We start from the raw sequence: 26839 nt of genomic DNA on the forward strand, positions 1-26839 counted from the left end.
TTTATGGTTACCTTGTCCTCAGCGCTCCGTGTGTCTGTGGCCTAGACACAGCTGAAGCCTGATTACAGCGTCTGGGCACCGAGCAGCCTCAATAGCCTGGAAAGGTGCTAACCGCTAGGCTAACTAGCAACAAGATGCCTTCCCTCTCCACAGATGACTACCACAGCCTCCTGCAGAAGATTGCAGTACTGGAGACAAAAATTCATCGCTTAGAAGTAAACGTGGAGGTAAATGGACTGTGTGGAAATGAAACAACCTTGCCTTTGATTCAAAACAATGGCGATGAGCAAGCTAGTACACAGCTAAGGAGCACAGATAACATGACCAAGAAAGTAGACTCTGTGCATTATTATAAATCCTCAAGTGATAATCCCCCCTTAGACTGTCTTGGTGCAAAACCAAGACATAAATCATGTCTCCTGGAAGGGGGAGGACGTATCACAGGCAGGGCACAGCGAGCTGAAATCTCTGAAACTGACTGGCTTTCACTTCCTTCTTCTACCCCTGTATACGGGAGGAAACAGGACTGGACAACCGTGAATAGGAAGGTTAACAACAAACCTCCAAAACAACTGAATGTGAAACTGCAGAACAGATTTGCTCCACTATCAAAGGACCCTGGATCTATATCGGACAACCATCCATCTAAAAGCAGCGAAATAAGGTCTGAAAATCTGTTAAAAAGTGAAAGGCCACAGGGAAAGCTAAAGGCTAGGCCTGAAACTCTGATTGTGGGTGACTCTGCCGTAAAGGATGTACAAAGGATGTGCGGTAAGAACACTAAAGTCCTCTGCTTTCCTAACGATATGGTCAACAACCTGAAGGAGAGAATTCTTCAAATTGCAGATGAATATCCAACTGTGACAAACATTGTTCTGCATACAGGGTCAAACGATGTGTCCAAACAACAGTCGGAGGTTCTGAAACTGGACTTTACTGGATTATTAAATACTGTAAACTCTCTGAATGCAGCTGTATTCATCAGTGGACCTGTACCGCCGGTCAGAGGAGGAGACGAGAGATTCAGCAGGTTGTTTACACTGAATAAATGGCTTATATCAGCATGTGCTGACCACTCAGTGCACTTTATCGACAACTTTAATATTTTTTGGGAACGCAGGCATCTGTTCAAAGCAAATGGATTTAATTCTAACAAGTCAGGGGTGAAACTGTTCACCTCCAACTTGTTTTATTTCATACGTCATCCATCCGTGCTTGGTGCCAAGGCTGAGATAAACGAGGAGTTATCTCATAAAGAGGAACAAACAGAACTCCAAGAACAGACAAAGCCCAGCAGAAACCTTGAAGAGGAGCTCCATTTGCCCCCACCCGGGAAGAGCCTCAGAAAGGAGAGACATCCATGGCATCTGAGGAAGAGCCTCAGAAAGGAGAGACATCTAAGGCAAGAAGAGGGGTCCCTATTTGCCTCCAACTCTCTCAACAACACCAACGACCAGGACAAGGGACCACGACCTTCCCCAGTCCCCCAAACCCCTGACAGGCCATCACCCTCCTCCCCCTCCCTTTCTCCCTCCTCCCCACACCTGAAATTCACTGAGGTGATGATGGAGCGGGTCAATGCTGGGCTCAGATCTACCCCCCGTCCCAATCCCTTTTTGTCCCCCATAAACCCCCCACCAGAGCGGCCAAAGGTTCGCCATCGAGCCCCACCCTCAACAGAGCAATCGAAGTCACATTGCCCAGCCTCGCCCCCCTTAGTTCCTCTTCATGCCCTGTCTCCGCAGTCTGATGCGTGATGTGTGAAGGGTCCGGGCTGTGAGGATTATGGCAGTGATGACTTTTCCCAGGAGAAGCTGGGACCCTGTTTACTAGAAGGTTTTAAAATTTCTGTACTTTTAGGTGACAGGAGACATGTGGCCTGGTCAAAACACAGAGAGCTGCACTCTAAAAGATCTTTAAACATAGTAAACATACCTTGTGTGCCACAGACTGCTCCCAAACACGAGGGGACAAGTAATGCCTCTAAAACACTTAAGTTGGCTTTATTAAACATTAGATCTCTAGCTGGGAAAACATTTTTAATTAATGATTTAATCACTGAGCACAGCCTTGATTTTATGTTTTTAACTGAAACTTGGTTGGACCAAAGTAACAGTGGAGCTGTTCTCATCGAGACGACCCCTCCTAACTACAGTTTTATCAGTGAGGCCAGGGTGAGCAGGAGAGGAGGAGGGGTTGCTGTCTTATTTAATGAATCATTTCAATGTAAGCAGCTATCTCCTGGAAGTTTTCAGTCTTTTGAATATGTGGCTTTACAGCTGAAGGCCCCATCCAAAGTTGTGTTTCTTAATGTTTACAGGCCTCCCAAATACTGCACAGACTTTTTTAATGACCTCAGTGAACTGCTGTCTGTGATCTGTGTTGATTTTGACTGTGTAATTATTGTTGGGGATTTTAACATTCATGTGGACAACCCTCAGGACAAAGGGACTAAAGACCTGAGTAACACTCTGGGCAACTTTGGGCTGACTCAGCATGTAACAGAGGCCACACATAATAGAGGACACACTCTTGACCTACTGATCTCCAAAGGCCTGAGCATTTCAAAGGTTACTGTGTCTGATGTGGGCCTGTCTGATCATTACTGTGTTTTCTTTGAAAGTAAAATCTCAGCCCACACAAATATATCAACAACAGTGATCACAAAACGGTGTATAACTGAACACAGTAGTGCAATTTTTAACCAGGTCTTCCCATTAACACCTGACCTGCCCAGAGGGTCAGTCAATGAGCTCGTCAATAGCTTCAATGCTAACATGTTAAATGTAATGGACACTATTGCTCCCATTAAGGTGAAGGTTATCTCTGGAAGGAAAAAGTCTCCATGGAGAAACTCCACACTGGTGAAAAATGAAAAAAGAGAGTGTAGGAAAGCTGAGCGCAGATGGAGAAAAACAAACCTCCAGGTTCATTATGACATTTATAAAGAGAAACTTCACAATTATAATTTACAACTGAGGAATGCAAGGAGGTCCTACTTCTCTGACATCATCACTAAAAACAGCCATAATGCTCGGGTCTTATTTTCTACAGTTGACAGGCTAACAAACCCTCCTGTGTCAGTGGCAGCTGAACTTCATTCGACCATGGCCTGCAATGACTTTGCCAAATTCTTCACTGAAAAAATCCAAAAAATTAGACAAGCAATTGGTACATCAACAGCAGATCCAGGATATGTACTGTGTCCACCAAAAAACTGTTTAAACACCATGAAACAGTTTCAACCTATTAACAGCAAAGACCTGGAGGACATCTTAGGTCAACTGAACTCCTCCTCCTGCTGTTTAGATGTCCTGCCAACAAGTTTTTTCAAAAAGGTCTCAAAGACTTTAGAGTCAGACCTGTTACAGATCGTCAACTTTTCTTTATTATCAGGTGTGTTTCCAGAATCACTAAAAACTGCTATAATCAAACCTATACTGAAAAAGGACAATCTTGACAAGACACAAATGAACAACTACAGGCCGATCTCAAATCTCCCGTTTTTAAGTAAGATCATTGAAAAAGCAGTTTCTCAACAGCTCAGTTACTTCTTAAAACAGAATAATTGCTACGATGCCTTCCAGTCAGGTTTTAGACAGAACCACAGCACTGAAACTGCTCTGACCAAAGTGTTTAATGACATATGTCTGAATACAGACAGTGGAAAAATGTCAGTCCTAGTTTTACTGGATCTCAGTGCAGCATTTGATACAGTTGACCACAACATATTACTCAAACGACTGGAGAACTGGACAGGTCTTTCAGGAACTGTACTAAACTGGTTCAAAACATACTTAGAAAACAGGAAATACTTTGTATCAATAGGTAACTTCACATCTGAGCAGACAAGTATCACATGTGGAGTTCCCCAAGGTTCCATCTTGGGACCCCTTCTGTTTAACATCTACATGCTCCCACTGGCACAGATTATAAACAACAACAAAATAAACTATCACAGCTATGCAGATGACACACAAATATATATCACAATGTCACCAGGAGACCGAGGCCCTGTACAGGCTCTTAGTAAATGCATTGAGGAAATCAATGACTGGTTGTGCCACAATTTTCTCCAGCTAAACAAAAACAAAACTGAGGTAATAGTCTTTGGCGCCAAAGAAAAACGATTACAGGTCACCAGAGAACTTCAATCTATACATCTAAAAACCACAAACCAGGCGAGAAATTTGGGTGTAGTGATGGATGCAGACCTAAACTTAGAAAAACACATTAAGACAATAACAAAGTCAGCTTACTATCACCTCAAGAATATATCAAGGATAAAAGATCTGATGTCTCAACAGGACCTGGAAAAACTAGTCCATGCATTCATCTTTAGTAGGCTTGATTACTGTAACAGCATCTTTACAGGTCTACCTAAAAAATCAGTCAGACAACTACAGCTCATTCAGAACTCTGCTGCTCGAGTCCTCACTAAGACCAAAAAAGTGGACCACATCAGTCCAGCTCTGAGGTCCTTACACTGGCTGCCTGTCCGTCAGAGGATAGACTTTAAAGTTCTGATGCTGGCCTATAAAGCTCTGAATGGTTTAGGACCAAAATACATCAATGACCTCCTGACCCAGTATGAACCTTCCAGATCCCTCAGGTCATCTGGATCCGGTCTTTTATCAGTTCCCAGAGTCAGAACCAGACACGGAGAAGCTGCATTCAGCTTTTATGCTCCTTATATCTGGAACAAACTCCCAGAAAGCCTCAGATCAGCTGAAACACTCAGTTTATTTAAATCCAGGTTGAAGACTCACCTGTTCTCAGCTGCGTTTGAATAAAACACCAAATCCACACTTTAAGCTTAAATTTCAAAACTTACATTTAACTACTGATTTTATCTACTGTTCTGATTTTATCTGTTTTGATTTTATATACTGTTTTGTTTGTTTGTTTGTTAATTAGTTAGTTAGTTTATTTGCTTGTTTTAATCAATTTTAAATCATGCTTTTTATTTGTTCTTGTTTCTAATGTCTCTGTAAAGCACTTTGAATCACCTTGTTGTTGAATTGTGCTATACAAATAAACTTGCCTTGCCTTGCCTTGCCTTCCACTGTGACAGTAATAACAAGTCTGCGAGGTTGATCTTGAGTGTATTGAGTGCATTTTATAAAGCCTAATTAAAATCCAGATTCAGGGCTGAAGAGAAGAAAGTGTGGCCAAATGAGGACTTTGAGCTTATACGTGGCATGCAAATACTTTGATTATCTGGCTCACACCGCGACCTTGCATTACAACCTAAATCGACATCCTGCTACACCACATCAGATTTTGTGCGCTGCAGATGTACAGCAAATTATAGTGATAACGGCAGGGAAAGAGATCAGAATATTAGAGATTAAATGAGTCAAAACCTGTAGTTCACAGAGGGGCTTCGATTGCAAAAAAACAGAGAACAAAAAAACTGTCCTTAGATATTAGCGCATCTTCCTGGAAACGATGAGTAAAATCGAGAACGAGAGCGACGTAGAAGTAGAGTACACTGGCAGTCAGTGTGACTGTACTGGAAGGATGTGGCTTCCCTTCTAAAAACAGCACATCTTATTTTTACACAGCTGTGTGTGTGCGTGTGTGTGTGTGTGTGTGTGTGTGTGTGTGATGTTCGTAACAGAGGAAGACTGTTTTCATTATGAAAGAAAGGTACAAAGTGAGACACAGGTGCAACATGATAGACTGACATAGATGTAGTAGATAGATAAATTGATTGATATGATTGGATGCTTCTGTTTTAAATTGTTTACGGAATGGAGGAAAAAGACGATGAAATTCATTTATTTTCTATTTCTGCTTTGGTTGTTGCTCGTAAATCCCCCTCATCTTCTTTTTGTCTTTTCTTGCTTCTCACCTTGGCTCTCACTCCTCAGTTTATACATCGCTGCAGTACTTTAGTCCATATGAGTGACTCACATGGACTAAAGTAGAGAAATTGGTTTAAAAGTGATATGAGTTAGACAAGTAAACAAAAGCATGTGTGAGAATTTTTGCACGGTTATGATAGAAATGCACTGCATGTAAGCTATACTGCTGATAATGATGACAGTCATAACACAAAGTTGAGGGTTAGCCTTATAAGTTGTGTTTTGGCTAAAAAAAATACCAGTTCAATGGTAAAAAGATTGTTTACGAGCAGTAAACCCGAGCGAGCTTCCTGCAGGAGCGTTCATTTGTGCTTTCGGTTTCAAGTCGCTGGGACTGAGCTGCGCCTGTGGTAGCGTTTGTGCAGCACGGTAGCTCAGTGGTTACCGCTGATTTCATACGGAGAGAGCGTCGTGGGTTCAAATTCACGTGTGGCATTGAAGGCATGAAGAGTATCACTTCATGGTTAATTAAAGTAAAAAGAAAAAACATCCCAAGTGACATAGCGATGTGCCAGCAAAATTCAAGCTAGCAAGCAGCGTACGTTTTTTAAATGTTTGAACTATACTTAAGGCTGACTCCAGAATCAAGTCAGTCTCCAAAGACTTCCTTGTTAAAATACCCAACTTTACGGGATTAAAAAGTCGGTTTAAACCTTTGAAAAATAGTAAATAACAATCAAAAGTAAGGTTTTAAGCTTTAAGGATAGTTACCCCACGGTGGCCAGAATGCTGTAAACGCATTCTGGTGATAGTGTATAACAGGTATAACAGGTGATAGTGTAAGTCTTTGGGTGACAGTGAATGTAAAGACAACCCCAAAGGTGCTGCTGTAAGGCTGGGCCAAACAAGTCAAACAGTCCTAGAGACCAGTCGGTGATCCCCTGGAAACCTCTGGTCACTAGTGACTTATGGATGGCACTTCTTTTATTTGTTTTTCACTGGCAGAAAAAAGCTTCCACGCTGTGCGACTGAAGCCGAAATGTCCACCATATAGTTGTAATCTCCTAAAAACGTTGGTCAACTGTGCTAAACTGCTATTTCATGGTCACAATGGATTACAAAACCAAAGGGAAGGCATGAAGTCTTGAAATGCTTTTGGCAACACAAGGTGAATTTCAGCATTTTCTTGCAAATAATGATGGTATTTTTCATTGTGTCTGCTTGCACAACCCTAACTGCTTTGCAGTTTGTAGTTTCTTAATGTGAGCACTAAATAAGGAGTTGGCCCAAGCATTTCCTGTGCAAACACTGAGCAGCTTTTCACACATGCCTCTCTTAAGCATGTTATTTTGAATACAAATATTATTTTCACTCTTGCTAATTTGACTGCATGAGTTAACACATGCAGGAAAAGACCCAAGACCTTTACAAGGGTTCAGCGCTGGGTGAAATCGAGAGGGTATAAATAAAACCCAGTCGGTCTCTCAAAGGAGCTTGCCTCCTTTTCTCCATTTATGTTGAGCGCACACAGGCTAGAATATTCATCCCACTGACTTTCTCCTCATATAAGGTAAACTCCAATTTTTCCAGTTGGAGGCTTGCAGGACACGGCTGAAGGAAGGTGGCCAGTGCGTTGGTACTTTCTATGCAAAGACCTGTGTTCATAATCAAGTATTTGGGTTTACACTCATAGACATAGACAGTTAGGGTCTTTTTTTGGTGGTCGGGCCCCTGCTGCTGACTATGAGGGGAAAATGTGTGTGTTATGACCAAATAAGCTGTCAGGGCCAATCCATCGTTAAGTCTGACGTCACTAGCCGTGTCTGGGCCTAAACTCCGCTGCAGGTCCATATATCAAACAATCACTATGGCATTACTGAGAGTTGAAAAACTGTCTAAAGTCTTTCATCTTTAATAAAATGATCAGCGTTCTGCTCTACCAGGTGTAACAATTGAGTTTAACATCCAGCCATCCATGAAAATGGAATTTATGACATTTAACGGAGTTAGAAGTTAGCAGGAAGTTAGCTCGCTAGCTTCTATCTAAATACAATATAGCATGTCCTGACTGCGGGGTTTTGGAAACAAATTAAAACGTACAGCTCTGCTATCACTTCCAACATAAATGAAGACAGAAAACTAAACAGCAGTGACGTTTGTAGGGTTACTGAAGTTTGGCTAGCTGGTATATAACGATGTGCTACCTGACCACTAGCGACACAGCTATGTTAGCATAATATAAATAAAACTAACTTTTTTTCCACTCGATAAAAGTTAACGTGAGTGTTCTCGGTGGTCAGGAACAAATGTAATCGCATGGCAGGATGCTGTAAAAGGACCAAACTTCAGCCAGGAGAACAACTGAGATAATCCATCCACAATACAAGGTTAGTCATTCATATACTGCTGCATGGGTTGTGCTGTAGTTCCATCCTAAGGTTTTAAAAACTGAGCTTAAATAAATGATTAGCGGTAATAAAAGCCGAGGGAGGTCAACAGGGATCACTGACTGTTTTAGGAGCTTTTTGAGATTAAATAGAAGAAAATACATAACATTAAACATGTTAACAACACCCGGAAGTAGGATTCGTCATGTCATCACTGAACGACCGGATATCTCAGGATCTAATTGTGTTTTGTTTTTTTTTTGTCCTCAAACCACAGTTAAAAACCAAAAACAAACGAGACGTTCTTGCTTAATAAGTGACTTAAAGTAAATCAAAAATAAAGCTTTTATTTTGTCATTACTGATGAGTCACGCTCCCCTCATGAAGACTTTGGAGTTTTTTGTTTACATAGGCTTCCCAACTTCCAGCTGGCGTCTGTCCGGCACACCTTAATTTAATTTAAGGACATCCAGCAAATCAACAGCATCTCAATTAGTGGAGATGGAACACTGCTGTGTGGATCCAGCCCCCCTTTGCGACTCAAGCCGATGACGCTGGCAGATTTTATCACACAAACCTCGCTTTAGTCTGGCTTTTAAAAGCTTCATTTCATTGATTGACCCTGTTGCATTTACTCTAATTGCTGATGCCTACATATATGTGATTTTCTTTTTATTTAAGTGTCCTTTTAACCTTAGCAGGCAGTGTTATTTTTTATTTTTGACCTGACACTTAGCTTAGTAGGCCGCAGAGCCTTTCCAGGTTTGGAATGAAACTTCCTCCCAAGGACATCACTGGCACAAAAAGATGAGGACAAGACGAGGTATAATCATATTAGGAAGGAGCGCTTACCCAGCCCGAAGTCGCCAATTTCACTCCATTTCCATCTCTGTCTTGTTCTCTGACTCGGCCTTTTTGGATCTCAGTGTCTTCCCTTAGTCATCAAGCTTGAGGCTGAGCCAGACACTGAATCATATTAGAGTTAGCGGTATTGGCAAGTTATCAGAAAGACAAATATACCCCAAGTTTCTCTCCATCTTTTCCTTTTTCTCTTGACTCGTCTCAAGATTTTGAGTGTAGCTAATGCGATTTGGCCTCATGTATGTGAGCAGATACATGTACTCAAGACACTCCTAAAGTGTTGACATGCACCGAGAGTTGTACCAGGAAATAAAAAACACATCAGGGTCATGGGAGCTTTTAAAACACAAAGACCTGATTAAATATCTCTAACAATGGAGAGGACAAATAAAGAGAGTAAAAGAAGAGCGAGAAGGGGTGATGGAAAGGAGAATAGAGGAAGTGCTGAGGAATGGGTGTGTGAATAGGTGTGTTTACTGGGTGTTATGGTGTGTGTCTGCTTACTCCAGACTCCTTTTGTATTTAAAGTAGGTCTGTGTTTGTGTGTGTGTGTAAGGCTAAAAATAAATTGTCAGGCAGGACCGTCTCCTGGAATTTCATCTTTAACACCGAAACAAAGCAGTGTCCCACATAACCCCTGCATGTGCATGCACCACACACACCTCAGTGTTGTAAATCTGCAGGTGAAGGCACAGAAAGATTGCGGCCTGGGAATCCAGCCTGCGTGTGGCTTCCTGAATATGTCTGCCGTGGAAGTGCGTATGCAAATGAATGCGCATACATGTAAATGTCAGCATGATTTACCCCACATCCTCATACCGTGTATATAAATAGCAGCAGAACAAACAATATGGGAAGGGTGCATTAACGCCACTGTGTCATGGTTTTAGGAGGGAGTTTATCACTGTCCCTTAAATTAAATAAACTGGGCAGTGGATTTGTTACTGCTCAGATTTAAAACCACGTTTCCCATGAACACGTGTGGGTCCTTTCACAATAAAGTAAGGCATTTGTTGGTTCACGTTTTTACCCCTCGGCTGTTAAAAGCTGACGAGGGTGTTGTCACCACCTGGCAATGACCCCAAGTTTGTGAATATTCAATTAAATTCAAGTTTATTTATAGCACAGCAACAGTTGCCTGAAGGTGCTTTATACCATAACGTAAAGACCCTACAATAATACAGAGAAAACCCCCAAAATCAATCCACCCTCTATGAGCAAGCACTTGGCGACAGCGGGAGGGAAAAACTTCCTTTTAACAGGAATTCTACCTCAACAATAACCTTTAGTTAGCCTGCAGGCTGAGACTATAAGGCCTGAAACACATTTAAAAAATGGCATTATCTTGTTCACAGTAAACAAAGCAACATCTGAGACTAAAGACGTAACCGGTTACGACTTACAGTAGCACTTTTTTTGTATTTCATGCATGTCTGTGCAACATGTCTGCAGATGAATGAGTAAACGTGTGCACATGATAAGATCAGCAGCGTGTTGTTGTGGCTGAAGCGCAGGATTCCCTTCAGTCTGACAAATAGAAGCAGGAATCTGAGACACAGATGGAGCGCTGGGGCTCCTGCTTCTGTGAAAAGCCACACACACACACACACACACACACACACACACACACACACCACCACTAACCACTCAGCGAACTCTTTGCTGAAAGTCTATTTTTGTCATCCTGTGTCTATGTTTGAGAAACCGAGCTTATTCTAGAATCACGCTCTTTACTGTATTTGGTAAATCCCCGACCGTTCTGTCTCTCTTTGTTTATGCATCAAGTTCCTGTTTTTCTTTTATTTCTTTTTCTTTTTTTTCTGCTTCTGTCTTTTGGCCTTTTTCTTTGTTGTGTTCCTTTTTTTGCCTGTTGTTACTTTTTTTTCTCTCGTTTCATTTCCGTTCTTTGTTTTTCTTTCTTCTTTCATTTGCTCTTCCTGACTCTTCTTTTCTTTTTATTCACTTTCTTGCTTTTAAAAAATGCTTTTTTTAATCCCTTTTGCAGGCGTCCTTATTTTCATTTTTGCAGAGGTCTGTCAGTCCGAGCGTACAGCCATGCTGCGCCGCAATCTGGCGCTCGTCACACGAACACGCAGGGATACACACTTTAAGCGCAGCGTCGCACGAACGCCCACGCACGCTCCCACCCCCACCTGTCGTGCAGGCGAGAGAGGGGAAGAGACCTTGTTTTTACCGCAAAGAAGCAAAGTTCAGTGCATGTATCAAAGAAAGGAAAGTCTTTTCTTTGACTTTTGTTTTCTTCCTTTCTTCTAATAGGGTCGAGCACAGCTCTTCTTCTTCTTGTGTCACACCAATGTTTAGCCAGCGTGGCTTGATTTTCCAAAACTTTCGCTACACAATATATTTTCGACACGATAAACGTCTCAGACTTGAATGTTTGTGTTGCTATTTTAAGCTTTCTTGCAGGGCGATGTTAAAGCAAGACGTCTCACCAGGCCGCCGTGTTGAAATGAACATGAGTAACACGTCTAAGTGTAAAAACATCTGATAACAACAAAAAAACATTAAATAAGAAGGAAAGGTTGTTTGAATCTGCCTTTAGAGACACAAAGTTAAAGTTCAGAGGACGACAAAGGCTGTAGATGTCTTCTTTAAGGTGTTAAACTAGTTGATAAGTTTGTTGTGTAACTTTGGTCAAACGACTGTTCATACAGCTAAAAATTCATAAGATGAGTCAAATATAGACTGCTTTCAGACAAACTCTGACATTTTTCCCTTCACTTGGTTTCTTTTCATACTGAGAAAATTACAGGGAGACCAAAATGTGTCACTACAAACCACGTGAGAATGTTGAGTCAGCTTACTGGTCAGATGTTTCTGGTGCTGGAGGAACAAAAGTAAATACTGTGCTCTGGACTTTGACCACCTTGACCCTTTCTCCTTTGCTTCCGTTTTCTTACTTGTACCTGTATACAGATTCGATCTGCAGTAAATGAGTCATGTATCGTGTCTTTGTTCTGGCTCCTTCCTCTCACCCCCAACCTGTTGCAACAGATGGTCGCCCCCTCCCTGAGGTTTCTTCTTGTTAAAAGGGAGTTTTTCTTTCCCACTGTCGCCAAAGTGTCTGATCATAGGGGGTCATCTGATTGTTGGGGTTTTCTCTGTATTATTGTAGGGTCTTTACGTTATGATATAAAGCACCTTCAGGTAACTGTTGCTGTGATTTGATACTATATTAATAGAACTGAACTAAAAATTAAATTGAACATTCTCATATGCACATTTTCAAAACAAACATGGACAACAGACATTAAGAATACAACAAAATTACAAAATGCTTAAGTTATGATAAAGAACTCATCCAATGTCAGGATTGTGGCATATCATATCATATATCATGTAAATGATGGGGCTGGATCAGGTGACCCTGAATCCTCCCTTAGTTATGCTAGACTGCTAGGGGCTTCCCATGATGCACTGAGGGTTTCTTCTTCACTCACCTTTGTTCACCTGGCTGTTTTAGCGCTATAGAAGAACCAGTCCATATACCATTTGCCATATACAAGTAAAAATGGAGGCCTTTTAAAGCATATTTTATGGCTTTTTGTATGACAGTGCTAGTGTAGTTTGCTTCTTCTGCTGATTTTTTACTTTTACTGATCATTGGCACTAAATACAGTAGAGTGAGAGTCACCTAGGCAACTGGAGCCAGAGTGCAATTAAATTTTCACTTCAGCTCATTTGTATTTATATAGCACCAAATCAGGTTAACAGTCACCTCAAAGCACTTTAAATTGCAAAGTAAAGACCCAAGAATATCAGAAAGAAATCCCACCAATCACACGACCGCCTGTGAGCAAGCATTTGGCAACAGTGGGAAAGAAAAACTCCCTTTTAACGGGAAGAAACCTCCGGCCGAGCCAGGCTCAGGGCTCTCTGCCCTGACTGGTGGGGTGAGGGGAAAGAGAAGACAGCAGTAGTGGTGTCAAAATATGAACGAAGAAGAAACAGTGCAGCATGGGAAGTCCGCAGAGACCTATTTCAGCATAACGGAGAGTTCAGGGTCACCGGATAAGTCTAAACTTAAAAGTAGAGATGGTGTTCGTTAGCTGAATCCAAACTGGGAGCTGGTTCCAGAGTAGTGAGGCCTGAAAGATGACGGTGCTGTCTCCCATTCTACTTTTAAACACCCTCGGGACCACAAACAAGCCTGCAGTCTGAGGGAAAAGTGCTGTGTTGCCCCAAAATGTGTTTTTAGCCAAATCTGGCAGTGCTTTTCCTAAAGACTCTGAAGTCCAAATGAATTCTGACCTGACTTTTTAAGCTGAGACTTGCATATGTGATTTAGTGCACATGTGCAAGTGAGTTTGAGTCACTTTTGCTTGCCCCCAAAAAAGCTAGTAGTAAAGTCGTATCATGTTCCTTTACTGAAAAACAGTTCTTTATGTAAGCGCCTCAGCATCAAACTCCACCCACATCATTCAAACGTCCACGTGAGGCAGCCGAAGCCAAACAAAGGGATTTTCAGCCCAGATAGGGAGGACCTCAGAAACGCACAGTAGTTTGATCATGCTACATTTGAATGCAGTAAAAAGAAATTGTCTCACAGCATCAACTGTTTTTGCATATGTTACGTAGAGCAAGCATCACTTCCCTCTCTGGTTACACAACGTGTTTCCAATTGCACGATGCCACCGTGAAAAGGCGAAATCATCGCTGTTGTGTGCAGCAGCCGCCCACCCGCCTAAACGCATAGAGCCAGAACCCGCCTACGTATTAAAGCATACTGTAATCCTTGGCTTTTTGCACCTCCACTACCAGGGCCGAGAAACCACCTGAGCAAGCTTAAGCAGAGAGAGATAAAGAAAACAGTAGCGTCAATAAGGGTGTATCCGGCACTGTGTTTGGGTTTCATAATCACACACTCGAGGAGCGAGGAGTGGCTCTTTTCTTACTTCCAAGTGTCCGACAAAAGACCACAGGCGCTGGTATTGATTTTACTTGAAAGCCAGAGGAATTTCTGTCGTAGCCGCAAGCCGTGCACTCAAATGGATATAATAAAAGCAGGGACACACACACACACATACACATAAGGGCCCGTCTCCATTTTTAGAGCCTCCTCTGGGAAACGTAGTCTATATTTAGGAGGTCAATTTGTTAAACAAATACAGCGTCAGCGTGTTGGAAGACTGTCAAAACACACAGGCCATGTGCTTCCATCAGCGTGTGTTTATGTGTGTGGATTTATCGTCTCGCGCATGCAGACCGAGGCTATTTTAACTTCACATTTTATGTAAACAGCGAGCCTCAACGTGATGGAGGTGATGGAGGGAAGAGGGGGGCAAAGGTGAGCTGGTGCTGTAGTGGAATTTTTTTTTTTTTTTAAAAGAAAAGAAAATGAGGGGGTTGGGTGGTGTTGGTGGAGTTCAGTTTCATTAGCATGACAGATAGGTGAGGGGAGAGAAGTCCTCTTGAAACGGCGCACTTTCACATGAACGTGTGTGTGTTTTGCAATAGCGGTTGCTCTGCGTGTCTAAATCCATCACGTGCAGCTTGTCCTCACCAGTTCGGTGTTTCGACACTTTGTGCAGTCAGTTTGCCAACCTGATCGAAGGGCTTTGTTGAGTAATGTTTCTGCCTGCTTGGATTTCGTGGTGAAACCACATATATGTAAATGTCTTATGCTGCTTCCTTTTACTTTGACATTTTTGTTGTTTTACCCTGGGGTATGGTAAAGAGAGGACCACGTGATGGACAGCTGAAACCTGATAACTGGATGGACGCATGGATGTTTGAGAGATTAAGCCAGATAGTAGTTAAATTGCAGGAATGTCTTAAAGACATAAAGACCTGGATGACCTCTAACTTTCTGCTTCTTAATTCAGATAAAACTGAGGTTATTGTACTCGGCCCTGAAAATCTTAGAAATATGGTATCTAACCGGAGTCTTACTCTGGATGGCATTACCTTGGCCTCCAGTAACGCTGTGAGGAACCTTGGAGTCATTTTTGACCAGGACATGTCCTTCAACGCACATATTAAACAAATATGTAAGACTGCGTTCTTCCATTTGCGCAACATCTCTAAAATTAGAAATATCCTGTCTCAGAGTGACGCTGAAAAACTAGTTCATGCATTTATTACTTCCAGGCTGGACTACTGTAATTCATTATTATCAGGATGTCCTAAAAGTCCCTGAAAAGCCAGTTGATCCAAAATGCTGCAGCAAGAGTCCTGACAGGGACTAGAAAGAGAGAGCAGATTTCTCCCATACTGGCTTGTCTTTATTGGCTCCCTGTTAAATCCAGAATCTAATTTAAAATCCTTCCATCTGATCTTAAATACCTCACATCACCGTATCATCCCAGTAGAGCACTTCACTTTCAGACTGCGAGCTTGCTTGTTGTTCCTAGAGTATTTAAAAGTAGAACTGGAGGCAGAGCCTTCAACTTCCTGTTAAAAGGGAGTTTTTCCTGATTTGGAGCTATATAAATAATCCGAATTGGGATGAGATGTCAGCTTTAGTTTCAGGGAACATCATGTGATCCAGCCTCGTCTTATCCTTTCACCTGGCCTCTGTATCACCCCATCGTCCAAACCAACCTCTCTAACTTTGTCTTTAACCCTGAGCTGTCCCTCTGTTGTACTCATTTCTAATCCTGTCCCTTCTGGTCAGTCCCAACATCTTCAGCCTCCTGTCTTTTTGTCAGTGCCACTGTCTGCAGCCCACACATCACAGCAGGTCTCACTACAATCTTGTAAGCCTTCTTTGCACTCTTGCTGCTATCCGTCTTCACCCTGCCTGCACTCTCTGCCTCCCCTCTGCTGCTGTCCGTTGCTTCAGATGGTTGACCTCAGGTATTTAAACACACATACCTTCACTCCCCCTGCTCCCTGCGGCTTCACTGTTACATCTGTCTCTCTGTCATTCATGCACAGATGCAGCTTTTGTTAGTATGAAGTTGAGCAATGAGAGCAACCAGTGGTCATACCAGGTCCAATGCTAACCGTGTCTTACCATTACTCACAAGGTGTCCTTTGTCACCAGTGACTCGGGTGTCCACTACAAAGCTCACATTGTAGGTCAGGAGGTGTTTTGCTCTTTGTTCTGCTTTAAAAAAAAAAAGGTATTTACTCAGTTTTCACTTTTACTCTCACTCTCTGTTTTTTCAGTGTAATGATATGGCAATTATCCAGCTAGTCTGTTGAAAGTTACAATCAGCAATTAACAGACTACTTTATGAAAGTTAATGTCCCTTCTTGCGGCACCATCCTGTTTCATTTTTCATCCGTTTGCACCTTGCCACATAACTTTGCCACAAAAAGAAGGAAAAGGCGTCATGACCTTTACAGTTTTATTCTAACTTGTTAAAATCAGGACACTGATACATCTTCATCAGTGCAGTGTCGGTAAATTGGATGTGTACTATGAGCTTGTGTCAGATTTAAGAGGTGATCGACTGCTTGCCTCATAAAGGGAGAATTAAACCGCAGGAACTGAGGTGACCTTGTTCCCTGCTCCTCTCCTCCACGCCTCGTTTTGGCAGGTTTTGTATTGTGATGGATGGAGCAGACCTCTGCATGTCTAGACCACATAATCAGCTTTTTTTTTTTTTTCATGGTGATGGCTTTGACGTGGTGCTCCATCCTGCACACTCTGGTGGTCTAAACGGCTTAACCTAGAAGACCAGTGGCACTATCGGCATTTTGAGCTCTGTGGTGACAACTCTCTGGAGATTTGATCAACTTCTCTTTGTTAGTGGGAATTTTACTGTTTCTGAAGACAGTCATATTATATGAACTAGAAAGGTGAAAAAAGTGAAGAGCGTTGATTGATAGCTTTGAACATATTACTGTCTAAAAAAATGTTTTAGATTATTAGTAGCAGTACCCTAAAAAAACTTTCTGACAATGCTCTATTTTCTAAGCTTCCAGGTGATTATTTTAAACCCAAGCCATCATCTTCATGTGTATCAGATGCTAGCCAGCTAAAATACTTTACTTAGCATGTGTACATTAGCACAGTAGGCTAATTCTGAGTGCAGCTCTACCTCTTTTATTTGCTAGCCAGCTAAAACCTTTATTGCACCCGAAATCTCCAGCAAATGCTCTAATTCAGTCATTCCCAAAGTCACTTTAAAAACCAGAAAATCCCACAGGGCCCACCCAATCGTAAATCTTCACTCTAGTGAAAGAGAAAGTAATGCATGTTCTTAAAAGGCTGTTAGCTATAAATTGCTAATGCTACCCAGTCATATGCAAAGTGTTAAGGGCAATGTGTGAAAAACCTGCCACTGGGACACAGACACGATTACCAGTTTCAGTTCACTTTTTGTTTGAATACATAAACTTATATTACTACGTAACTGTACTAACTTATTACTGTGGCCCGCCTGCAGAACCTTCACAGGCCACCAGGGGGCCCACACTTTGGTAATCACTGAACTAGACAAATCAGTTGGTGGGGAAAAAAATCCCACAAAGTGACCTTCTGACCTCCAGTGTGCACTTTGTAGTGGACGGCTATCTATAACATGGCCAAAGGGCGTTAAGTTACACACAGGATGGCAATGCACTGGTTACTTTTGTGGTTTGACTTCAGCTGTCCACTGCTGCTCGTTACCAGAGGGATTTACACGTCATGAAACATAGCTGAGCTCTGAGATCATAATATTTCAGCTGTATTGAAAATTTCAGCTATTATGCATGAAAGGGATGATTACAGTTATGTCCCCTATAGCTACTCCAATCTAGTAACCACAGCTGAAAGTGAAGTTTGAGCCAAGTTGTTGTAAGTTATTCAGCTGCATTCAAATTTAGCTCCCTGGTCATCAGTTTTACAGCTATGCTGTGATAAAGCGAAATATGCAACAAGTATGAAGTTTGATTTTTTTTCTTGTGGTGATAGATGAAAAGATCCACAATCAAAGCAAATAAGGAATGAAAGGTGGCCTCACAAATCTTAAAATGAGACGAGTAGATGAAGAAGAAATGTTTGTTTGATAGAGGAGAAAGTGGAGAAGATGAAAGGAGGAAAAACACTGACGGTGAGTTGTGGGAATGACTGCAGAAGGGGCGTCTTATAACGCAGATGACATGAAACAATGATCCAAAACTGGCTGAAGACTGTAGGCGATTAAAAATAGGAAAGAGGCTGGAGAGCTGGAGGTGGCATGAAGAAGAAATCAGAGTGAAAAATAAAGGATGAGGAGTAGGAGGAGGTATCGATTTGGGTAGTAAACAGAAGGCCTGGATAGAGGAGGAATTGTTGAGGGGGATGAGATGGAAGCATGATATTGATCCAAGGCAAAGAATGAGAGTTAATGGAGTGAGAGGAAGAGACTGGAAGAACAAGAGCTTTAAACAGCAGGAATAAAGAAAGTAAGAGGTAGAAACAGAGCAATGTGGAAAGAAGACGAGACAGAAGGAATAGCTATGTTTAGGACTTTACTTCCACCTTTATATAAACCAAGACTGGACTCTTGCCCACAGAATATGACACGTTATTGTGTTGAATCCATGCTATAGCACTACCGCTTTCAGATTTACACTTGCCAGCCACTTCATTAGCTACGCCTTGCAAATCCGGGCTTAGACCCTCTTTTGTCTTCAGAACTACTTCAATTTATCGTGGCACAGATTCAAGATCCTGGAAACATTCCTCTGAAAGATTTGCTGACTGAAGGCCCATGATGCAAATACATCCCCCACACCATTACAGCACCACTGGACCACTACAATTCTCAACCTACCATCCAAATGTCGTAGTCAAAATCGAGATTCATCATCTATTGTCCAATTTTAGTGAACCTCTGTGAATTGGAGCCTGAATTTCCTCATCTTAAATGACATGAGTGGTAGGTGTGGTCTTCTGCTGCTTTTCAGAGATGCTCTTCTGTCTCCTTTGGTTGCAATAAGTGGATATTTGAGCAGATAAAAGCAGTTTGGCCACTCTCCCCTTACCTTTGACATCAACAAAACATTTTCACCCAGAAAACTTCCATTCACTGGGTATTTTGTCTTTTTCAGACCATTGTTTGCAAACCCTACAGATGGTCTTGTGGGAAAATCCCAGCAGATCGTGGCTTTTTGACCATGCCAATTTCAAAGTCACTAAGGCTACGTTCACACTGCAGGTCTTAATGCTCAATTCCGATTTTTTGATCAAATCCGATTTTTTTGTCTGCTCGTTCACACTACAAATAAAATGCGACAGCAAACGTGCTCTAGTGTGAACGCTCAATGCGGCCCGCATGCGCAAAAGAAGACGTCACACACAACGCGCTCTGTTTAGACCCAAAGCAAACAGTATTGTTTGACAGATGGCCCTTAATATAAAGACTTCGGATTTTACGTTGCCCAATTTTTGCTTTAAGTTATTTTGTTATTTACATAATAATGTAAATAACCTCATAATGATCCTTATTGCTGTTTTAGAGGAGCGGTGCTGCAAAGGATAGCTGCAGATTTCTGTCAGAATCTGCAGATTATACAGTACAAATAAAATGTTCACGTTTCTCCAACGTTGTCTTCCTAACAGTTTCACTGGATGGCCAGGAAGCGTTTGCGATGTCTTCTCAGGCGCTTCTCCGGAGCTGATAATTGGCGTCTGTCTTGTGTCAGTGACGTAAAAGACGGATTTAATGCGACATGACCGTTCAAACAGCAGTCGCTTTCTAAAACATCGGATATGTATCGGATTCAGGACCACATACGAAAGTGACCCAGATCGGATTCAAAAATATCGGATTTGTGCCGTTCACACTGTCATACCATGATCGGATATGGGTCGCATAGGGTCAAAAAAATCGGATTTCATGCGCTTTCGCCTGCAGTGTGAACGTAGCCTAAATTCACCTTTCTTCCTCGTTCCAATGCTCAGCTTGGGCTTCAGCAGCTCGTCTTCACCATGCACTTAGCTACTGCCATGTGACTGGCTGATTAAATATTTACATTAAAGAGCAGGTGAACTGGTTGGCGAGTGTAGATGATGCAGACTAATTGCAAATCCGCACTTGAAAATACCAGTAATAATAATAACAATATTATAGCTGGTTAGTTGCTGCTTTTGCTGATATTTCATCAATGTCTTCATATTATTTATTTATTTTTGCCACTTTGTCGAAGCCGCTTGTACTTGTTTTTCGTATGCACACTCCAGGGTCGTCTAACCTGTGTTCAGTAGCTATGTTTCCTTGGCTGTCAAACCTTTCTCCCTGCTCTAGTAAAGATCAGTTGATCATTGAAACCTCTTGACCAGTTATTAAAATAGACTTTGAGGTGAATTTGTGCTTTTTCCCAAAACAGATATTTCATGCTGATTTGAACACCTTAGACGCCACTATGCATCACCATCCAGTGAGTTCATGTTTTCACTTTTGTTTCTGTTACAATTCACATTGACTGAAATGTTTGGCTCCATAGGTAAGCTGACCTACTGAGTAACTTCTGAGAGTCCTTGCCATAGACTGTCTATAAAAGATGGACGTAGCCTCGAGTGTGAAAAGTCAGTGTTGAAAAAACGCATTATTTGTAAGGGCCTGCAGGGGGCGACTCCATGATGAGGTTTTTGCTAGCGTCATGTATCATAAATACAGCATAGTGTACAGTTATTGAAACATGGTCCGACTGAGTATATATTAAATAATAATGCAGGGTATGCTTTGAGCCATGTCTACTTTGTGATTGACAGGTTATTATGATTTAATTCAATTAAATTTATTTAAGTAGGTGACATCACAGTGGCTTCATCTATCTTTTAGACACAGTCTGTGGCCATTTTTTAAATTCCTTCATTTATTTTCTTGAAAAACCGGATGTTTAATTTTTAAATGGACACCTCAATCACTGGTTGATTTGCACCCACGTTTTTCTTGTTAAAAGCTTCTACGGGTTTCAGGTCTGCTGATCATATCTCTCCTGTGGTTTGACAGGAATGCATATACATCATTACCATCTCTCTTTTTTCACACGAACAAATGCACACACACAATCACTATATCTGATCTCTAGGCCGTTGAAACTTTTAGGAAGGAGAGAGAAACATTTTTGTACTTTGGTCTTGTTAACGTTGGTTGGCTGAGGTGGTGACGTTGTTAATGTCTGTTGACCCAGTAAGTTGACACCTTACCGAACTAGCCTCCCCATTCGGTATCAAAATGAAAGGAGTTTGAATCCGATTTTATCAGTTCTTGGATTCATGGAAAATTTTCTTAAAGGTCCCATGCTTCACTGTTTTGGGTTGTTGACATTGTAATCACTTATGTGTATGGGACTGTAATTTTATCTTTTCTTTAGTTTTTCTAAAGAAAGTTATGAATTCCATAAGAGTCGATTTAAGCGGAAAACAAATAGTTTTCTTTTTGCACTGGAGCTCCAGCAGCAGAAATTAAAACCATCTGCTTCAAATATGTATCAGAACTGCTCTGAAAAACAATAAGCTCAGTCTGAAATGAATTTTTATGAGAGCTAAAGGGAAAGCCGTGTCTTTTATTTAGACAGCGAATGAATCTCCATCAGCAGCAGCGAGGACGCGGGCACATGTTGCAGTGACGGGACAGGTCCTCTGATTCATCTTATTTGATTTGATTCGAAGTGACTCGACCCTGGGCTGCAGTCACAGAACCAGTGCAGAGGCTCGGAGCTCTTTTATCACACTTAGCGGTGCGGAGGAATTGGAGCTGCACAAACAAGTGTTTCTTCTTTGTGCTCTAATCGCTCACGTCTTACAGCGTGTGTTTATGCAGTCATCCCACCTACCACTTCACATCTGCAGGCCCTTTGTAGTTAAACAATGCGTGTGGAGAATAAAATGTTGCATAGAATAAAAAGTGTCGAGGCCGTTTGGTTCCTGTGTGCATGGCTGGAATATACATGTAAAGTGAAAAGTCAGATCATGCGTGTCCTCAAATCATGTCCTCAAATAGACAACACTGTAGAGCCTCCAGTACTGTAATACATATGCCATAATGAAATTCCTACAGCTATTATAATTACTGCATTATGTTATGTGCATACTAATTCAAGATGCAAATTAATATTTATGTAGAATTCACAAACTCTCATGACTTCGACAGGAATGTTTAAGAGTATTTTTTAATACGTTCTTTATTCTTTGGAGTTCAAAGTGTAAATCAGAAAAAGTTAGGTGAGACAATTTTTTCCCCCTCAGACACGGGACAATTTTGAAATTGATGTCTTCTTTAAAAGTAGTGAAAAGAAAATGTCAAAAATACAAATGTAGGTGTTTATATACACTAGTACAAACTATGTGTTGGATAATTGCACAAAGCATCCCCCTTTACTCATTTCCATATTCAATAATGTCAGAAAACTTGCATTAGAAAAAAATAATAATCATAGACGCTTAAAGTTATAGAAGACCTACCTACCGAGACCTACCTGGAATTTAAAAAAAGGAAAGCTTACATTTATTGAACAAGTTGTAAATTAATTTTTATGTATGGCAGTTACGTGATTTTATTTCTTTATAATTTTCTTCATTTGCTTCTTTATTGCCAAAATCTGGGAAAGGAATTTAAGAAAAACAAAATGACCTATTCTCATTGGTTAGAGCTAGAGATAGGGATGGGTATTGATAAGATTTTCACGATTCCGATTCCAGTTTCGATTCTGTTTAACGATTCAATTCTTTATCGATTCTTTATCGATTCTTTTAAAAAAAAGAGAACACTAAGGTCGATTAGCTTAGAACTTTGTTTTATATCTTCTCTTTGAACAAGATAGAAATTTAGGAGTAACATGGCCTTACAAACCCAACAGTGAGATCTTAAGAGATCCAGCCTACGGCTCTTCAATGGGGTGTCACAGGGTCCCCAGGAAAAAAAATTTGTAAATGTAAAATAATAAAATAAATATTCTTCTGTAGCAATAACAAAGTATAACATAAATTATTCTGTAGCAATTACACACGAATATCCAGTAATGTCCTGCCTACAATTAAACACATTCACTTTAAATCAGGACATCTGCTGTGGCAAATGGGTGCAAGCCTTTGACCACAAACTTAGTCACTGCTCGGTGACATTCGTCTATCCTGGCCTGAAAGGAGACGCTACCGGTAGACTGCAGCGAGAACTGCCAGCATCTGATCCAGACTCTGTCTCTCTCATCATGGTCACCTAAACGCACAGTAATGGCAGGTTTTGTAATAAGGCAGATCGCACTAACATAATATGCACTGTTAGTTGATTATTTACCTGCCGCATTAACGGGAGAGGACGTGCAAACGTTACCGCTGCTGCTGGGTTGAGATTCACGAGTCCGGAGCGGAATTAAAAACACGACATTCATTTAAGGTTATCGCGTGTTTAGTGAGCAAATGCTTTTGCATATTCGTAGTGTTTCCTCCCTTAAATGAAACATCTACTTTGCAAGTATTGCAAGTTGCCTTGTTGTCATCCGTTCTCGTAAAGTATAATCAAACTTTTTAGCGTCTGAGCCGCCATGTTTCCTGCCAGGTAAATGATGCTCTGCAACGTGGTGACATCATTCAGGGCAACTGGAATCGATAAGGGAATGTTTGCAAAAATGGCAAACAATTCCAAGGAATTGAAACAGTGGGAACCGGTTCTCAACAAGAACCGGGTTTCGATACCCATCCCTAGTTAGAGATATATTCAGATAGAAATGTCATGTCATGAGCTGGCTTCAAACAAATGATGAACACACAGAGATGTGGTGCAGAATATGCCGTTTGCCATTTGTTTGAAGCCAGCTCACCTCCTGCAACCACTTTTTCGAGAATAAGCGCTTCTTTTGCGGTTCGGACTCCTTCTGATATTTCTTTGGAGGTGGAGGAACACCAATGTAATTGCTTAAAGGAGCTTGCTTCTTCGACATCTTTAACCCTCTCAGGCTCAAATTAAACTTTTTGTTGCTAATGCACAAGCAAGTCCTGCAGTGGTACTTCTGAGTAAAAAAAACTCATAAAATATGTATGTGGGGTAATCAGGTTGTTAGTTTTTAACTGTTGCAAATCAGCAACGCCTGCCTTGAGAGGGTTAAGAGTTCTAAACAAATGTCTGTCCTCCTCCAGTAAATCTTATTTACACAAACGTGCGTTGCAACTTCATATCTGGTGCGCGTCTTTTATTTTGACAGCGCATGCGCACCTGTGGACCACTTATGTGCACCCCTGGATATAGAGTTAGAGAGAGTTTTGCTCAGTTGGTCTTGATTAAAATATATATATATATATATATATATATACCAAATATATATATTATATATATATATATATATATATAAACCAAATCTTTACGCCTCACTCTCAGGGTGTCGGTGCCGCGGCCCTGCCCAGTGTTCTAAGGAGAAGGGGCGTGGCAGTTAGTAGCTGCCAAAGGAGGAGATAGAAGCCACTGACATAAAGACAAGAAAGCTCCTTACCATGCATGGAGGGTTTCACCCCAAATCCAGCACCCTGAGGCTGTACGCTAAGCGGAAGGAAGGGGGCCGGGGACTGGTGAGTGTCAGCACCACAGTCCAGGATGAGACAAGGAACATCCAAGAATACATTGGGAAGATGGCCCCAACTGACCGAGTGCTCAGTGAATACCTCAGGCAGCAGAAACCCAAGAAAGAGGAGGGAGACGAGGAACCATCATGGAAGGACAGGCCCCTGCACGGTATGTACCACCGGCAGATAGAGGAGGTGGCTGATATCCAGAAATCCTACCAGTGGCTGGACAAAGCTGGACTGAAAGACAGCACAGAGGCACTAATCATGGCAGCACAAGAACAAGCTCTGAGTACAAGATCCATAGAGGCTGGGGTCTATCACACCAGGCAAGACCAGGTGCAGGCTGTGTAAAGATGCCCCAGAGACAATCCAGCACATAACAGCAGGGTGCAAGATGCTAGCAGGCAAGGCATACATGGAACGCCATAACCAAGTGGCCGGCATAGTGTACAGGAACATCTGTGCCGAGTATAACCTGGAAGTCCCGAGGTCAAAATGGGAGATGCCCCCAAGGGTGGTGGAGAATGACCGAGCTAAGATCCTGTGGGACTTCCAGATACAGACGGACAAAATGGTGGTGGCTAACCAACCAGACATAGTGGTGGTAGACAAACAGAAGAAGACGGCCGTAGTGATCGATGTAGCGGTTCCGAATGACAGCAATATCAGGAAGAAGGAACACGAGAAGCTGGAGAAATACCAAGGGCTCAGAGAAGAGCTCGAGAGGATGTGGAGGGTGAAGGTAACGGTGGTCCCCGTGGTAATCGGAGCACTAGGTGCGGTGACTCCCAAGCTAGGCGAGTGGCTCCAGCAGATCCCGGGAAAAACATCGGAGATCTCTGTCCAGAAGAGCGCAGTCCTGGGAACAGCTAAGATACTGCGCAGGACCCTCAAGCTCCCAGGCCTCTGGTAGAGGACCCGAGCTTGAAGGATAAACCGCCCGCAGGGGCGTGCTGGGTGTTTATATATATATATATATATATATATATATATATATATATATATATATATATATATATATATATATATATATATATATATATATATATATATGTGTGTGTGTGTGTGTATATGTATGTATGTATATATATGTATGTATATATATATATATAAAAAACTAGTATAAAATATAAGTATAAGACATGACTCTTATATTATATCGGAGTAATTTAATATAATAACTATAATTAACATATATCATTTATTATTTTTTTCATACACACCAGAAATCTCCACTTACATGTAACTGATCTGAACATTTTTTTAAGACACTTGTTAAAATTTGGGTTCAGTGAGTTTGCAGTCTAGCTTAAAAAACACTTGGTTTGGTTTTATTCTTTAATTTGTAATATATGGAAATTACATGAGGCTAGCTTTTAGTCATTCTGGGCAATGAGAAATTCATTCGGTGCTTTGTGTTTGAGTGAAAACATTACTTAAGTGAAGAAGGAAGAATCCTTCACACTTCACAGTGTGACGTTTTGGTTGAAATGGAGGTGTGGGGGGGGGGGGGGGGGGGTTGAGTCTTTTATTTACGCAGACTCTAATTAGCTTCAATCATTTATCTTCAGTTTTAACAGGTGACCACACAGAAGTCTTTAAATAAAATGGTGGTAAAGTCTGTGGTTGGTGGTAAATGTTTGGGTGTATGTAAATGCTGAGCATAGTAAGGATTCAATAAATTGTACTGGAAAATCTGATTTTCATATATAAAATAAAACGGGTTACTTTGCTCAGATGCAAAGAAATTAAAATGTATGCATTCGTCTGCAGTGTTTCTGTACTCCTGCAGTACTACCTGTACTAGTAGTTCTAAACTGTTCCCATGAGGCAGAAGAATTCAGATCTGTATTTGATCATAATTGTGAAATTAAAGTGATTTTTAATAGCTGTCAGCAGCGTTTGCTGGAGCGCAGCACAATTCAGTTTACTGCAGCAATTATGTTCTGAATGAGACTGTCGGGAAATGAGTGGAGAGGACAGGAAAAGCCCCCATGGGTTGGAAATCACTCATCTCCCATGACGACAGCACAGCCATTGGCGCAGAGAGAGAAAGCTAGACGGTTTGGTTTTTGCCTCTATCTCTGTCTGATTACTGATGTGTGAGTGTGTGCTTGTATCTGTCTGTCTTTGGGAGGATCACTGAGAGTTTCAGAACATGTTTTTGGGATGTGATGACATTTCAGTGGTCTTCACTTTGAGTCAGAGCTTCAGGTGACAGTTTTAAGCTATTGGGTATTGCCATCGTGGTGTTTTTTTAAATAAAGCTGGTAATTAATGCTAAGTAAAGCCTCAGTCACACGGGTCCAGAGACTGGTTGGTGACCCCTCTGGAAAACA

The 26839-nt window shown here is 41.5% G+C and overlaps 1 protein-coding gene across 3 annotated transcripts in view; it reads left to right on the forward strand.

Annotated features, from left to right (window-relative positions):
• LOC146579753 (diacylglycerol kinase delta) overlaps window positions 1–26839 on the forward strand; it is a 99352-nt gene that overhangs the window by 25182 nt on the left and 47331 nt on the right. Inside the window, exon 4 of one of the 3 annotated variants that reach the window (XM_085264636.1) lies at window positions 20327–20377. The exons of the other annotated variants lie outside the window; for them this stretch is intronic. Coding sequence (XP_085120762.1) covers window positions 20327–20377 — 51 coding nt within the window. The remainder of the gene's footprint in view (window positions 1–20326; window positions 20378–26839) is intronic. 3 annotated transcript variants of the gene reach the window in all.

This window comes from Mchenga conophoros, linkage group LG3 (assembly GCF_057382185.1).
Source record: "Mchenga conophoros isolate Kocher_MC1m ecotype Shallow Benthic linkage group LG3, M_conophoros_male_GT1.1, whole genome shotgun sequence".
Taxonomy (NCBI): domain Eukaryota; kingdom Metazoa; phylum Chordata; class Actinopteri; order Cichliformes; family Cichlidae; genus Mchenga; species Mchenga conophoros.